Genomic DNA, 12,690 nt, shown 5'->3' with positions numbered 1-12,690 from the left:
GTATTTCACGCCGAATTAGCTACTCGAGAAGTCCCAGGGTAGGCATTAAGATCGACTTGTACCGGGAGAAGGCTGGGTTCCTCCTTCAATGTGGTAGTCCCTTTCCGATACAGCCATTGTGCGAACTTGACACTCGGATCGTCAATGAATCGTGTTGCGAGCTCAGCAACACCAAATGCCAGCACAACGAAGAATATCGTTGGCACCACAACATTGATCTCCATCCCGACAGGCCCATAGGCAGGAAGCGGCACCAGGTTTGCCCATGCTCCGTAGAGCTCAGGCTTGCCACGAAATCGTCCGAAGGCTGCATATATACGGCCTCCAATGACCCAGAGTACAGGAAGATGCGTCAGATATAGTGAATAGGAGATTCGCCCGAGGAAGAGGCAAAATCTTGACTCCAAGAGCGACTTACACCAGGGAAGATTTGGTACCGCGATCATGGTTAGGGTCGCCCCAACAGCATGATATCGTCTCCATGTCGCAAGGTCTTGGTCGCCTTCCGAACCGCCGCCGAGGTAGATCCCCAAGAGTAGAGGCAGATACCAAAGCATCCATAACCACTTCTTGCCTGGGAAACGGATGGAAGGGAGGGTCGGGAAGTTCGATGTGCGTAGGAGTGCGTCTATGTGGCACATTATCATGCCAATAACAAACAAGACCAATGGAGTCAGCTTGAGATACCAGAGGTAGGTGCAGAGAATGACCTCGCAGAAAAGACGAGATCGTGACGTGAATTGTGCCAAGGAGGTAATCGTCACGTATACCACCATGCTTCCGCGGAACTCGTCTGGAATCGTCCAGGTAGGAGGATTATAGATCCTGAATCTTTCCCTATCTTGCGGACCAAAGAAGCTCGACAATTCGATCATGACGTTTCTGAGTCTGATCAGTTCAGCCGACCATGTCTCTTTAAGTGGAAGATGATCAGTCTCCGGTCGGGCGGTATTATGGATGCCCAGTAGATACCAGATCGAAACCCAGAGGAAGTTAACCGCGAAGATCGGAATGAATAACCGGAACCAGCGGCGGAATACTGCAGATGAGATGATATTGGAGAGTGATTGCTGTGCGCATCTGTCCCTGGCCATGATGAGCTTGTATGGCTTGTTTGACAGGACGTAACCAGACATGATAAAAAACAAGGCCACCGCAAATCCTCCTCCAGTGAAAATGAAACGAAGCATAGGCCAGCAGGCCAAGAGATGCTGCTCTTTCCAGCCCCAAGGCTTTCGGAGCCTGTCAAGATTCCCATTGTAGTCATTCTGCGCCCATTCCTCTACGTGGGTGAACACCACACACAAAGCTGCAACTCCTCTGAGACCATCAAGATACGCAGTGGCGGCTCTTTCAGTAGACTTGGGTTTCCCGGCAGCAGTGATGATGTCTTCACTGCCAGTACTTGGTCTTGTCGAACTCTTGAGCAGCGGCAGAACAGTCCCTGCTCTTCGACACCATCTGTTTATAGGGCGAAGTATGAATGCTAGCTTTCTTTCAAGCTGTTGCCGTAGAGGGGTTTGTGCATCGTTCTGTCGAGCTTGCTTTTCGGCGTTGTCGAGTAGACTTTCGGTGAGACCTTCTGTCTCGTTGTATTCGTGTGCACTTAAGTGACTGTCCGAGCTGACTCTTAATGCAGAAGGCACCTCTGTGTGAGCCATACGGAAGATCACCATTCGTTGGTGAAGAAGTCGAAACTGCTATACAACGGCCGTATGAAAGCCTTGGTTCAACATTAGAGGACAATGCAATCAATCGGACATTTGAGATCATGACTGCCGGCCTCCCAAGCACACCATCCCTTCCAGGAAGCCACATAGGGACTTTGGACGCTCATGCTCGTTTGGTCTGGGCGGCTAGCACGGTCATGCTTTGGCATTATTGTGGTTGAACTCGTTATGTAGGATGACGAGTGGCTACCGTAGCCGACCAAGTACAGTAGCTGGCTTCCAGCTCTGGTCCGGAACGTTATTCACCACCCCAGCCCGACTCTAGGCGTCATATGTTTGGTTGAGTCGTGTCGATCTAACCGCTTTCTTTTCGGCTTCCAACCGAACATGTACCTCCTTCGCTAGCACTCACCTTTTTTCCACATCTCACCACCGCAATCGGCTGTGGCGTTCCAGGAGAGGCTGATACAGTACCAGACATCCGTCGACCTAGACCCTCAGATCGGACACGGCGCTCCATCAGGCGAGCTGCACGGTAGAACTATGCGACGAAGGGAGACCCGAGCCCTGCTTTGCGGTGTCAGTCTGGCAAGTGACCGTCATCTATGTATTTCCCACTGCTGACTACGCGTGTCACGCGACTTCTTCTGTTATGAGGTGTCCAATGTGGTTGGAAGCAAAGGTGATTTCGGTGCCATCCTCTAGCTTCATCCACTTCTTCGTAATTGTGATCTCGTGAAGGCTGGCTGGTCGGGGATGGTGACGCCGTGTAAGTTCGCCAAGTGCGGGTTCCTCATTTCGCCGGCGCTGGGATCGTTCCAAGTGCACGGAAGAGCAAGCATAGCACATGAAGACAGTGAGTGAGGCGTTGCATTCGAGAGCGTGGTTGTGGAAAAGAAACTGCTTAATAAGAGGCGTTTCGCACAGACCAGCCTCGCTGGCTTTGATTGGTCAACTGGCAGATGCCAAGACAAGCATGAAATCTCGCAGCAGCACAGCACTTCGAGCAATGAAGACAATGGACATGAGCAATTGCCATTGCCAGTGCCAGTGCCAGTGCCATGCCTCCTCGGCCATTTCCCTCGCAGCTTCGCGTCGGCACAGACATATGTCAGGTGTCACGAATCGCAAAGCTGATCGCGAAGCAGCGTCGTCCAGATTCCAAACCTGGCGCTTCACTGCACTCTTTCTTGAGGCATCTCCTCACGTTTCGTGAAAGGCTTGAATTTGATTTGAGATATGACAAGGAGAACAAGGGCTATGACACAGGAAAGCCATCCGTCAGCGTCATTCACCATTTAGCCGGAAGGTATGTCTTATCTGTACTCAGCTCTTGCAACATCCCGCCTTCTCCTAACCGTCTCTGCAGATGGGCAGCGAAAGAAGCAATCATCAAAGCCTTGAAGCCCAGGAAAGTCACGTTCGCAGACATTGAGGTACTGCGCCGACCTGGATCGAATTCTACTGTGGGTGTGATTCTGGATAGACGAGCAGATGCAGATGCCGCGGGAAAGCATTATCGGAAGACCTTCGAACCTGGAAACGAAAAAGCCTCACTAGAAGAACTTGCACAAAAGGCTCTTGCACTCTGGCGCAGCGCGGAAGGTCAGGAAGTGCAGGTCAGCATCAGTCATGAAACAGAATATGCTACCGCAGTGTGTCTTGCCCCGGAAATGCCAGCGCAGGGCGATGTAGGAGGTGAAGCAGCTGCCCGGGGTCTCGATGCTACGAATGACCAGGAATAGAATACGTGAAGGATGCTGGGCAGCGCAGAGCTTCTTGAGGACAGCATGGCTTTCTGAGCAAATTTGGGATGCTGTGTTATGCATGGTGAGGAGCGAGGCTTACTACGAAGACGACAATCGGCTTCGAAGATGCCATGCTGTACAATGCGATAGAGACCAGTGAAGGGATTGATTGTGAGTCAGTGAGGTTGAGGAGGAAAGGTGAAAGGCACAGACGAGAACGAACGGAGACAGGAGTAAAGTAGAACAATAAAAACTCCTCGGACCGTCTTTGTATTATAGTTTACATAGATGACGATACTGATCGTGATACTTGCCAAAGCCCTCGCGATCTGAAGAGGTAATGCGCTGCAACCCGTTCGGATCCAGCAGCTTGCGGCTTGGGTAAGCTTCGAACATTGCCATGTCCGCCATGGGGCAGTCTGCACGAGAGAGCTTGTCTCTGTCTCGGCACGGTTGTTTTGGACGGCTTGGCTCAGCTCCATCGACGCTTATTTCTAGGCCTTCCGGCACTCATGAGCCATGCTAATCTCGCTGTGCAGAAGTCTCTTGTAGAATGAGCGTCAGATGATCGCCAGTCGATTGGTTGGGTGAGAACTCTTTGCGGCACAAAGCTGCTGTCCATACTGTGCTTCGACGGTTCCAACTTGCCAGAGATCCCGGGACATTCTATACGGAAGTCAAGTCTTCAATTCCAGTGTCACACTTCAATCTTCGTCCATTGATTCCCATCCGCCTTCGCCGCCATTCTCCTCTGCTTCTGCCTCATCCTCCTCAACTTCATCGTCCTGTTCAATGCCAACAAGTCTCTCTTTCACATCGCCTTCGGGCATCTTCACACGACCAGCAAATACTTCTCGTACGGCCTTATTCGTACTAGTGTCCCAAACCTGGACAGCACCTTTGCTGCCCGCCACCGCAAGTCTGAAAGCAATTTCATTGTCCGGTGCGAAATTGGCGGAAAATACTTTCCCCACCTCCAAGTCACGAGAGACTACCATGCTTGGGCCCTTTTCGGTAACATTCCAGAGCTTGACAGTACGATCTGTAGATGCTGTGGCGATGAACCCAGGCACAGCAGGGTTGATCGAAAATGACGAGAGCTCCTTTTCGTGCGCCTGCAGTCGCCACACGGCCTTGCTCTTCTCTGGGGTTGGAGGCAGTTGTCTTGCATCAAAACAGTGCAAGACACCGTTTTCAGTACTGACATAGAAATGATTGTCATCATGCGGATCCCACCGCAGCTGTTCGACATCGCTTTCGACACCCCATCTAGGCACCTTCGTATCCGGCGCGCGCATGTCGGCTGCAACAATCGTGCGATCGTAGCTTCCGGAAAGTAGCACCGATGTCTGCGAAGGATGCCAGGCTAAAGCGCAGACTTTGTCGGTATGGTGTGCGTAAGAATGAGCAGCTGTGCAAGTGTTCAGATCCCACAGCTTCACTGTCTTGTCCGCGGAAGCAGAAGCAAGTAGATTTCGATGTTGCCTATTGGCAGCAAGCGACAGAACAGAGTCGACGTGGTACGCATCGTTGGACTTCTTGCTCTTCTTTTTCTTTTTCGTAGTGATCGGCTCTGGTGCTTGCGGTTGCGAGTTCTGGCCCAATACAGCATTTGGATACATGCAATCGACGATGTCCAGATCCCACAGCTCAATCTCGGGGTCCATAGTGCCAACTGCTGCAAAGTTTCCACCCTCTGCAGCGTCTGCTTGACCCACTCGCGTGCCAACCCATTCAACGCACAGCGGCACTGCGGGCAGCATTACATCGTGGTGCACGTAGAGATTGTCCGCTTCGTCTTCATAGACATATACTTCCAGGTGTGCGACTTCATCTTCTATCCTTGCTGCTAATACCACATTGTCCGTGGGCAATATCTGAAGCTCTTCTCGTTCTTCATCGTCTGACACTTCGCCCTCAGGCAAAGTAAGATATGGATCTTCACTGTTGTCTGCGTGGTATGCAAGCGACTTTATGTTACTGAAAATCCCTCCTGCAGGCTCGCCGTCGTCCTCGGCAGGCACATCAGGCTCATCGTCGTAGTGATCCATATCGTACTCGGCGAGGTCATCGTCCTTAGCAATGTCGTTATCACCATCCTCATCGTCGCCGCTCTCTTCTGAGTCCGACTCCTTCTCTGCGCCATTGTCTGCGTCTTCCGTATCGCCCATGTTGACTTTGTTCAGCGCATCTCTTGCCTTCTCCAAATCCCCCTTCGCCTCATCAAGCTCCAATTTTGCCAATTTTGCGATTCGTGCATACTCTTCATCGTCCATGTTGTACTTGGTCGGAAACGCGGCAGCATGTCCACGAGGGACCCATGCCGTCGCCGTGATCATAGAAGTCATCTTGTCTCTGCTAGCAGAAAACGTGCGCAGATGCTAGGGAGATAGAGGAACAGGACGAAATCGATTTGGCCCTCAAAATTTTGGAGAGCATCGCAAAGCCAGGATCCGGCTGCCGAGATCCGAAACGCTAAGATAAGATAAGATTAAATGACAGCTGATCTCTGCAATGAGCACGTTTCCTATACAGAGCACAGCACTCAAGCTACCTTACCGACATTCCACGACCATCATCGACTCACGCCTTACTCAGTATCGAATCTGAAACTTGACCCCCTTACAAAGATGGCCCACTCTCACATGGATCATGGTGGCATGGGTCACGGTGGTATGGACCATGGAGGCATGGACCACGGCGATATGGGCAGCATGTGCTCGATGAACATGCTGTTCACCTGGAACACCAAGAACCTTTGTGTTGTCTTCGAAGGCTGGCGAGTCACTGGAGTCTGGTCTCTTATCTACACCATTCTCGCGGTCATTGCTCTCACAGCTGGCTACGAGGCTGTTCGGGAGGCGTCACGAAGATTCGAGTTACAGCACGCAAGGAAGATAGAGGGTCTACATCGTAAGTGATTGAAAAGTACAGCTGCACTGTAGAGGATGGAAAGGGATTGTAGCTTCTTATGAGGCACATGACTTACATCTTGCAAAGACTCATCTGGAAGCATCCCTACCCCGAACGAACGAAGCTCACTCCTAGGTTTGGCAGGAAACTCTGTGGCAGCCGAGGAGAAGAAAGGCAAGACTATCAAAGCTGTTCTGTATGGCGTACAGGTCTTCTATTCGTTCTTCATCATGTAAGTCCAGCTAGAGGCAGCTTTGGTCTGTATGACGGGCTGACAACTACAGGCTTCTGTTTATGACTTACAATGGTTGGATTATGATCGCCGTGGGTGTTGGTGCAACGATTGGATATATGTTATTTAGCGAGTCGAGCGCTACCAAGTCAGCTGCTTGTCATTGATGAGGCTGCTGATTGTCGATCAGGTTTGTTAGTCTAAACCAGGCGGTCTGTGCTGCGGGAGGCATCCATCCTTTGTAACCTTCACTCCTTCTATCACTCCGGTCCTCTGCAGCGCTTGCAGCCTTATGACAGTTCTCCAATGGCTGCACTGCGTTTTGTGCAACTTCTGTCCTCCATTACACCTCCTTCCGGCTCGGCTTTCTCGAAGACACCAGTCCACAGCGTTCCCGTAGTCTATACCGGCCTCTCGCGCAATGAAGTGGTGCGCACCAACATTTCCAGGCTTCTTCAACCAATCAAAGCATGCGATCAGCGTGGTTGCAGAAGTCCAAAGCATTCTTGAAGCTATTTGTTACGGTTCGAGGGCTCAAGACACGACTTCGAGCACTTTCCTGCGCCATGCGATCGTGAGAGTGCAAGAACTGGCACAAGGGCCTGTTGTGACTTTCGATCTCTTCTATCAGTGCTGTAGCACGAGTCCTGCCACCTCCAAGCCAGACATAACGGGTAAGCCTCGCTCGAGTATTGCTTGGTATGTCGGAAGATTCGATCTACCCTCAGACATGGTAAGCGCGCATTGAGATGATTTGCATGCAGCTGTGGCAGCTGGATGGAGTGTGTCGGGTTAGGCGACTCGTGCATCGCAGCCAGAAATTGCGAGATGCTATGCTGAAGCCTTCTCGCCTCTACTAATGTCCAGCGTTTCAGTAACAGGAGGCTATCTCTAGGAAATCATGAGAGCGCGACAATGTCGCAGCCAAAATATCCTTCCGTGGTCAATTCTATCAGCCCCTGCCACCTTTGCAGACACGCTCCCGACAAGGATACAAGGTATGTACTTGATACGTGGCATGCAGATGATCAAACCCAATTAGCTTTACTTGTTGAGCTGAGCGTTGGTGTGGTGCTGGGTGGGAGGAGATCAGGTGGCCGGCGCGTGGAGTCAGAAATTTAGGCACGCAATAATGTAGACATCTGTTGTATAAATCGATCATAGCTCGCCGACGAAAGTGATGAAGAAGTGAGAAGCTGCTGACGATCGAGTCGCTCACCTGGGCAGTGGGCACATGGAGCGGGAGCGGGAGTGAGGGAGCTATGCCTGTTCCTGACGCCAAGGCTCCCAGCCTCTCCTCCGAACATTATTGGCAAGAGCTCTCCAGCCTCCTCCGACTGCCACTCCCATCACCAACATCACCCATCACCCATCACCCATCACCCATCACCCATCACCCATCACCCATTACCCATTGCCCATTACCCACCATCGCCGACACCGCCGAGAGGACCGCAATTGAGCTCAGCGCAAAATGGCAGACAACGAGAACATGGATGTTGGCGCCGACGAGACCATGGGCGAGCCAGAGGGAGTGGAGACGGTGGTAGACGACACTGCGCCGGCTGGTCTTGAAGACATCGAGCCGACCGTGCCTACCCGCACCAGTTTCCTTGAGTGGGTTCAATCGCATATGCGACATTCTATGAACGCGCAAGACTAACACGCTATGCTCAAAGCTACCTTCGATCTCCTATCGTCGAGCTCGTCGTTGGCAATGCCGGCGAGACCACCACGTTATACGCTCACGAGCTGATGCTCACCCAATCACCCTTCTTCCAGGAAGCGTGCGCACGGTTCTCAAGCGGCGCTGCACGCAGGCGCATTGAGCTGCAGAATGATGACGAGGGTGCGACTGCCTCCGTGCTCGAATACCTCTACAAATCAGACTACTTCCCAGCCTTGTCGGGCAACACAAATCTCGAATTCGATGCAACAGTTCCTTCGCCAGACAATGACGGTGTTGGTCTTCTGCGTCACGCTCGTGTCTATACTCTCGCGCAGAAGTTTGGCCTACCTCAGCTGGCAGCGCTTGCACACAAGAAGATTCATCTCACGCAATCCACTGCCAAAGGCGAGATTGCATATGCGCGCTTTGTGTACAAGGAGACCAGTCCAGACGATGAGAGCATCAGAAAGCCAGTCGCGGCATTCTGGGCAACCAGATCCCATGTTCTACGTCACGAAGCAGAGCACGAGTTCAAGAGAATGTGTCTCGAGTTCCCACAATTCGGTTACGATGTGCTTAGCTTGGTGCTTGATGCACAAGAGAAGCGATCTCAGCGACAGGATGCCAGCAGCGCTGGTGCGCCAGGAAGGAAGAGGCAGAGGGTAAGTCTTGCGCATTGACGGCAAGGACCATGCTAATTGACTAACTTGCTTGTTTTCTAGACAATTCTCTGATCGATGCGATCTGGAAGCATTTATGCATCACATCTGTAGTAGCGAGAGTTTGGCACTCAAGGGCTTGCTGTATTGAAATCTGGAGCTTATGTATAATACAAATATTTGTTCTTCCTCGATATCCGCCGCGGTCTCCCTGTTCCTGCCATGATAGCATTTACTCGGACTTGGGAGGGAGCAACGGAATGCTTGCCCTCGGGCAAACCTGATGTCCTAAGGCGTTAGGGTATATCTCATCAACTTGGTGTTGTGGAGATCGTTTGGTGCGAGGTGAACAGGACCTCACCTCACTGAGCCACGCTCACACTTAAGATTCCTTTAGTTTGTGTCAGATCAGATGCGACGTGCATAGTCTTAGCATTGGTGCCAACGGCCCAGGTGCAGAGCTGTCCCTTTCCCTTGAGCGCTCTCCTTTATAACACGGCTGCTACAGCACAGCACAGATTGTACATGAGCTACTAGGTACTTAGGTTCGTGACCGAGAGATCTTGGTATAACTCCTAGAAGCGTGGAAGTCTTCTCGCTAGCAGAAAAGGTATATTTTGAATGCAAATAGACTTGAAGCTCGACGATCCTTCTTAGCCCAATAGCACGGCGTGCGATCTTCATTCATGCTGATGAATGAACATGATACCATCAACCGGAAGAAGGTTGATAGGGTTCGTGGTTTAGATTCTTCGAGTCGTTGAGCTAAGGGCGATCGTTCTGCAAACGAAGGTAGTTTGTGCGTGTTTTAAATGCATTGAATAGCTTGCATTCGGCAATCGTGGATTGATGTGCGCCGGCTGATGTGCTGCGTCCTTTCGCTCGAGCTTGAGGCCACTGTGAGGTGAATGAGGAGATGGCTTCTGGCCTGAGTCGAGGTGCATTTACCATTGTTTTCATAAGGGATAGCTAGTAGCCTCAAGGCTTGAAATGCCTCGCAGGCAGCAGGACTGCTTATGAGTATTAAACATTTGGTTGTTGTTGTTGGATATTTATTCTATCGCGATGTGTCTACAGCTTACTGAGCATGAGCACTTCTGCCTTCTCATTTGCCCTTCCACGGCGTCCCATCACTTTCCTTCACGAATTCCTCAAAGGTCTTCCACTTCCACCTGCTCTCCCGCGGATTGACAAGTTCGTTGCCATTCCATAGACCACCTTTGCCATGGTTTACTTTTCCCTCTCCAATCACAAACTTGAGGTATTCGGCCTCGTTGCTAGGATTGCTAACTAGGACGCTGGCTTTATAGTCCGATAGCGACAATTCCACGACCTTCATCTGATCTCCACGTTCCCTGCCAATCGTCTCTGCCATTTGAGCTATTGAATTCGTGGTCCCAGCGAGGTGAATGATGTCAGGAATTTGAGATGGAGGCAGGAGGCAGAGTTGAACAACACTTCGTCCTATGTCAATAACTGATGTGCATGAGATCGGGGTGTGTCGGCTTCCGACGGAAATGAATCTTGTCTCGGTGGTTGAGGTGACCTCTATTAGCTCGAGCCATGGGCCAAGAACGTCCTCCAAGAAGATGCCAGGGAATACTTGGCAGACTTTGGTGTTGTGCAGAGAGTTTCTAGCCAACTGGCCGAGGCTTTTACGACGTTCGAAGGAGCCGTGGCGGAAGTCGAGAGTGCTACCATCTATGCAGAACTCTGAAGGGAAGTAGACTTTTGTGCTTCTCATTGTGGCCATTGCCTTGATTAGGGCAGAGTGAAAGTGTGTGTCTGAAGTATCGACAGCGTTGATGATGATGTCGATGTCGGCAACGCTGTCTTGAATGTTTCCAAGTGAGTATCTGCGTAGTGATATTCCCGCTGCTGTCCGCCATCGTTCGAGCTTGTGCTCATCTCGTGAATAGGCAGTCAAGCGTGCAAAACACTTTCGAACATGCGGTTCTATAAAGGCGTTGACAATCGAACTTCCAAGCGTGCCTGTGGCTCCAAAGATTGCAATCGAAAGTTGCTCTTCAGCCATTCTACATAGAACTGTAGGCTGCTGGTCTTGGCAACGGCAAAAGACGTCAAGTGAGATGTGGTATCGGCCCCGTCTATATCAGTATCTTCGTCTAGTACGGCTAGGTCAGCGTGCCGCTCATGCGGCCTCGCATCATAGTAGAAAGTTTCCAGCATCGCGGATCATCCTCCCGATGCTGCAGGCCCTGGTTTGTAGTATGGTACGGGCACACCTCCGCTTTCTGCACGATTCGATTTGAGGATAATAGAGGTTCCGTCTTGCACATGATAATTTCGCATGTTAAGGACGCGCTCAATGACTGCGGAGAACCCTGAACTCCCGTTCAGATACTATTCGTCTGCCGGAGGGTTGGAGCACAGCATGCCGAGACAAATCACGATTGTGATATTGTGGGAAGCGTGCATATCGGTTGATGACAATGCTTGTGAAAGAGGAGGTCAAAGGCCGACCTTCGAAGGGAGCCTGTGAAGTTTGTTTGCTCTACGGAGCATCTGGTGTCAGTGGTGTGCAGATCAGCTTATCCTTGCAACATCTGAGTCTCTAAAGTCGAGGCCAATCATGTGTCCAGGAGCATGGGCGATAAATGTCCCGGCAAGCTTTGCCTTCAAGACTGCGTCTTGAGGAGTTACGCCACAGCCCCAGAACACAGGCACATCGTCCGAAGAGCCTTTGACTTCGCTGAAAGATCTGCCGTCGCTAGACAGAGGACTGTCACCCCATTCCGGCGTGGTCACATCGGCTATGCCGAGACGTTGAATAGCATCCCAGCCCTGCAGATTGAAGTATGCCCATCAGTGTGCTCGCTCATGATAGCTGCGGACTCAACATTGCCCACTCACCCAATCAATAGGCTCTCCGTGCATCAAAGCGTAATTTCTCGTGATTTCTCGGACTTTATCTATCTCGCTCTCCTTGTATGCTCGCATCGATACAACATAAGTGCCGTTCGTGAAAATGCCAGATGGATTGAGAGGTGTCTTGGTTCGGTACCTGGAGAACGAGGGCAGAAAAGTCAGCATCCAGTTCAAGGACGAGACAGAGGCATATCTATATCCACGGTTGCGCAGCATGGATACGCACATAGGTACATTTCGCTTGTCCGTGATGTTGCGCGGTGGCAGACCGGCGGCAGTCAAAGCTCGCTCAAAGGTGAAAGAGCAGCCAAGAAGGAAACCGACATGGTCCTGAGTCCAGTCCTCGACAACATCAGGACAATGGTCTTTGACAAGCTTGCCATCCTGGTAGACCATGTACTTTGGTGCATCTTTGCGGAGATCACAGGGGTGTTCCATGATGTCTTCATCCTCTAAGAAGGGTACGCGAGACTTGATGCGGTCGTAGGACCCGACTTTGTCAGACTCCGCTAGTAGAGGACATGCAACAGGATTCCGCATGCAGAGCAGCCTGAAGTCGTTCGCATACTGGGAAGGTACAACGATCAGATTTGCTTGAGACCATCCTAGTGCAAGCCCAGCTGTAGAAGACTGGATCTCGTTATTTCTTGCTGCTCGCCGCAGCGCCAATCCAGTGCGTATTTGTAACATATCTGGAAGGGTATTCCTGCTGCAGCAGTTCCGGGCAGATGTGACTGGGCTCCTTGGGGTTCTCCTCTCACCGACTTATAGAAACTCTCCGAGAGGGGTTGTTTTATACTATCTTTTGCCCAAAACCTGTCAGTACGGTCCGCAGAGCCGCCTCCTCTCTTGAGCCGTATAGGGGTGGGCAATAGGGGCACTTTTACGTGGTTTTTATCGTGTTTCTTCC

At 51.3% G+C, this 12,690-nt stretch overlaps 8 protein-coding genes across 8 annotated transcripts; 3 read left to right on the top strand and 5 right to left on the bottom strand.

Moving 5' to 3' along the window:
• Positions 1-5: 5 nt before the first annotated feature.
• On the bottom strand, positions 6-1,661 carry MYCFIDRAFT_35070 (uncharacterized protein; the record flags this gene model as incomplete). The annotated part of the gene is made up of 1 exon (XM_007931483.1): positions 6-1,661. The coding sequence occupies one exon, from the start codon at positions 1,659-1,661 to the stop codon at positions 6-8; it is 1,656 nt and encodes a 551-aa protein (XP_007929674.1).
• Positions 1,662-2,731: 1,070 nt separating this feature from the next.
• MYCFIDRAFT_79493 (uncharacterized protein) lies at positions 2,732-3,415 on the top strand (the record flags this gene model as incomplete). Its single annotated transcript, XM_007931956.1, has 2 exons — positions 2,732-2,979; positions 3,040-3,415. The coding sequence occupies 2 exons, from the start codon at positions 2,732-2,734 to the stop codon at positions 3,413-3,415; spliced, it is 624 nt and encodes a 207-aa protein (XP_007930147.1).
• Positions 3,416-3,671: 256 nt separating this feature from the next.
• Positions 3,672-5,766, bottom strand: MYCFIDRAFT_156727 (uncharacterized protein; the record flags this gene model as incomplete). The annotated part of the gene is made up of 1 exon (XM_007931954.1): positions 3,672-5,766. The coding sequence occupies one exon, from the start codon at positions 5,764-5,766 to the stop codon at positions 4,123-4,125; it is 1,644 nt and encodes a 547-aa protein (XP_007930145.1). The 3' UTR covers positions 3,672-4,122.
• On the bottom strand, positions 3,692-4,421 carry MYCFIDRAFT_208786 (uncharacterized protein; the record flags this gene model as incomplete). The annotated part of the gene is made up of 3 exons (XM_007931955.1): positions 4,043-4,421; positions 3,929-4,014; positions 3,692-3,894 (listed from the first exon to the last, which is right to left on the bottom strand). Exons 1-3 carry the CDS (start codon positions 4,081-4,083, stop codon positions 3,692-3,694), a joined length of 330 nt encoding a protein of 109 aa, XP_007930146.1. The 5' UTR covers positions 4,084-4,421.
• Positions 5,767-6,093: 327 nt separating the features above from the next.
• Positions 6,094-6,730, top strand: MYCFIDRAFT_34933 (uncharacterized protein; the record flags this gene model as incomplete). The annotated part of the gene is made up of 3 exons (XM_007931471.1): positions 6,094-6,331; positions 6,419-6,563; positions 6,616-6,730. 3 exons carry the CDS (start codon positions 6,094-6,096, stop codon positions 6,728-6,730), a joined length of 498 nt encoding a protein of 165 aa, XP_007929662.1.
• Positions 6,731-7,960: 1,230 nt separating this feature from the next.
• MYCFIDRAFT_87344 (uncharacterized protein) lies at positions 7,961-9,084 on the top strand. Its single transcript, XM_007931952.1, has 3 exons — positions 7,961-8,180; positions 8,243-8,894; positions 8,955-9,084. Exons 1-3 carry the CDS (start codon positions 8,038-8,040, stop codon positions 8,964-8,966), a joined length of 807 nt encoding a protein of 268 aa, XP_007930143.1. The 5' UTR covers positions 7,961-8,037; the 3' UTR covers positions 8,967-9,084.
• Positions 9,085-9,928: 844 nt separating this feature from the next.
• On the bottom strand, positions 9,929-10,947 carry MYCFIDRAFT_212219 (uncharacterized protein). The gene has a single exon (XM_007931951.1). The coding sequence runs from the start codon at positions 10,924-10,926 to the stop codon at positions 9,997-9,999; it is 930 nt and encodes a 309-aa protein (XP_007930142.1). The 5' UTR covers positions 10,927-10,947; the 3' UTR covers positions 9,929-9,996.
• Positions 10,948-11,438: 491 nt separating this feature from the next.
• On the bottom strand, positions 11,439-12,470 carry MYCFIDRAFT_63935 (uncharacterized protein; the record flags this gene model as incomplete). The annotated part of the gene is made up of 3 exons (XM_007931593.1): positions 11,439-11,696; positions 11,766-11,916; positions 12,007-12,470. The coding sequence occupies 3 exons, from the start codon at positions 12,468-12,470 to the stop codon at positions 11,439-11,441; spliced, it is 873 nt and encodes a 290-aa protein (XP_007929784.1).
• Positions 12,471-12,690: the final 220 nt, after the last annotated feature.

The sequence above is a fragment of the Pseudocercospora fijiensis genome (genome assembly GCF_000340215.1).
Source record: "Pseudocercospora fijiensis CIRAD86 unplaced genomic scaffold MYCFIscaffold_8, whole genome shotgun sequence".
Taxonomy (NCBI): domain Eukaryota; kingdom Fungi; phylum Ascomycota; class Dothideomycetes; order Mycosphaerellales; family Mycosphaerellaceae; genus Pseudocercospora; species Pseudocercospora fijiensis.
This window is presented reverse-complemented; position numbering and strand designations above follow the sequence as displayed.

Excerpts from the sequence above, each read along its gene's own strand:
- MYCFIDRAFT_87344 (XM_007931952.1), top strand. The coding sequence starts at position 8,038 with ATGGCAGACAACGAGAACATGGATGTTGGCGCCGACGAGACCATGGGC. Across the intron at positions 8,181-8,242 it reads ACCCGCACCAGTTTCCTTGA|CTACCTTCGATCTCCTATCG; the intron begins GTGGGTTCAATC and ends CTATGCTCAAAG.
- MYCFIDRAFT_212219 (XM_007931951.1), bottom strand. The coding sequence starts at position 10,926 with ATGGCTGAAGAGCAACTTTCGATTGCAATCTTTGGAGCCACAGGCACG.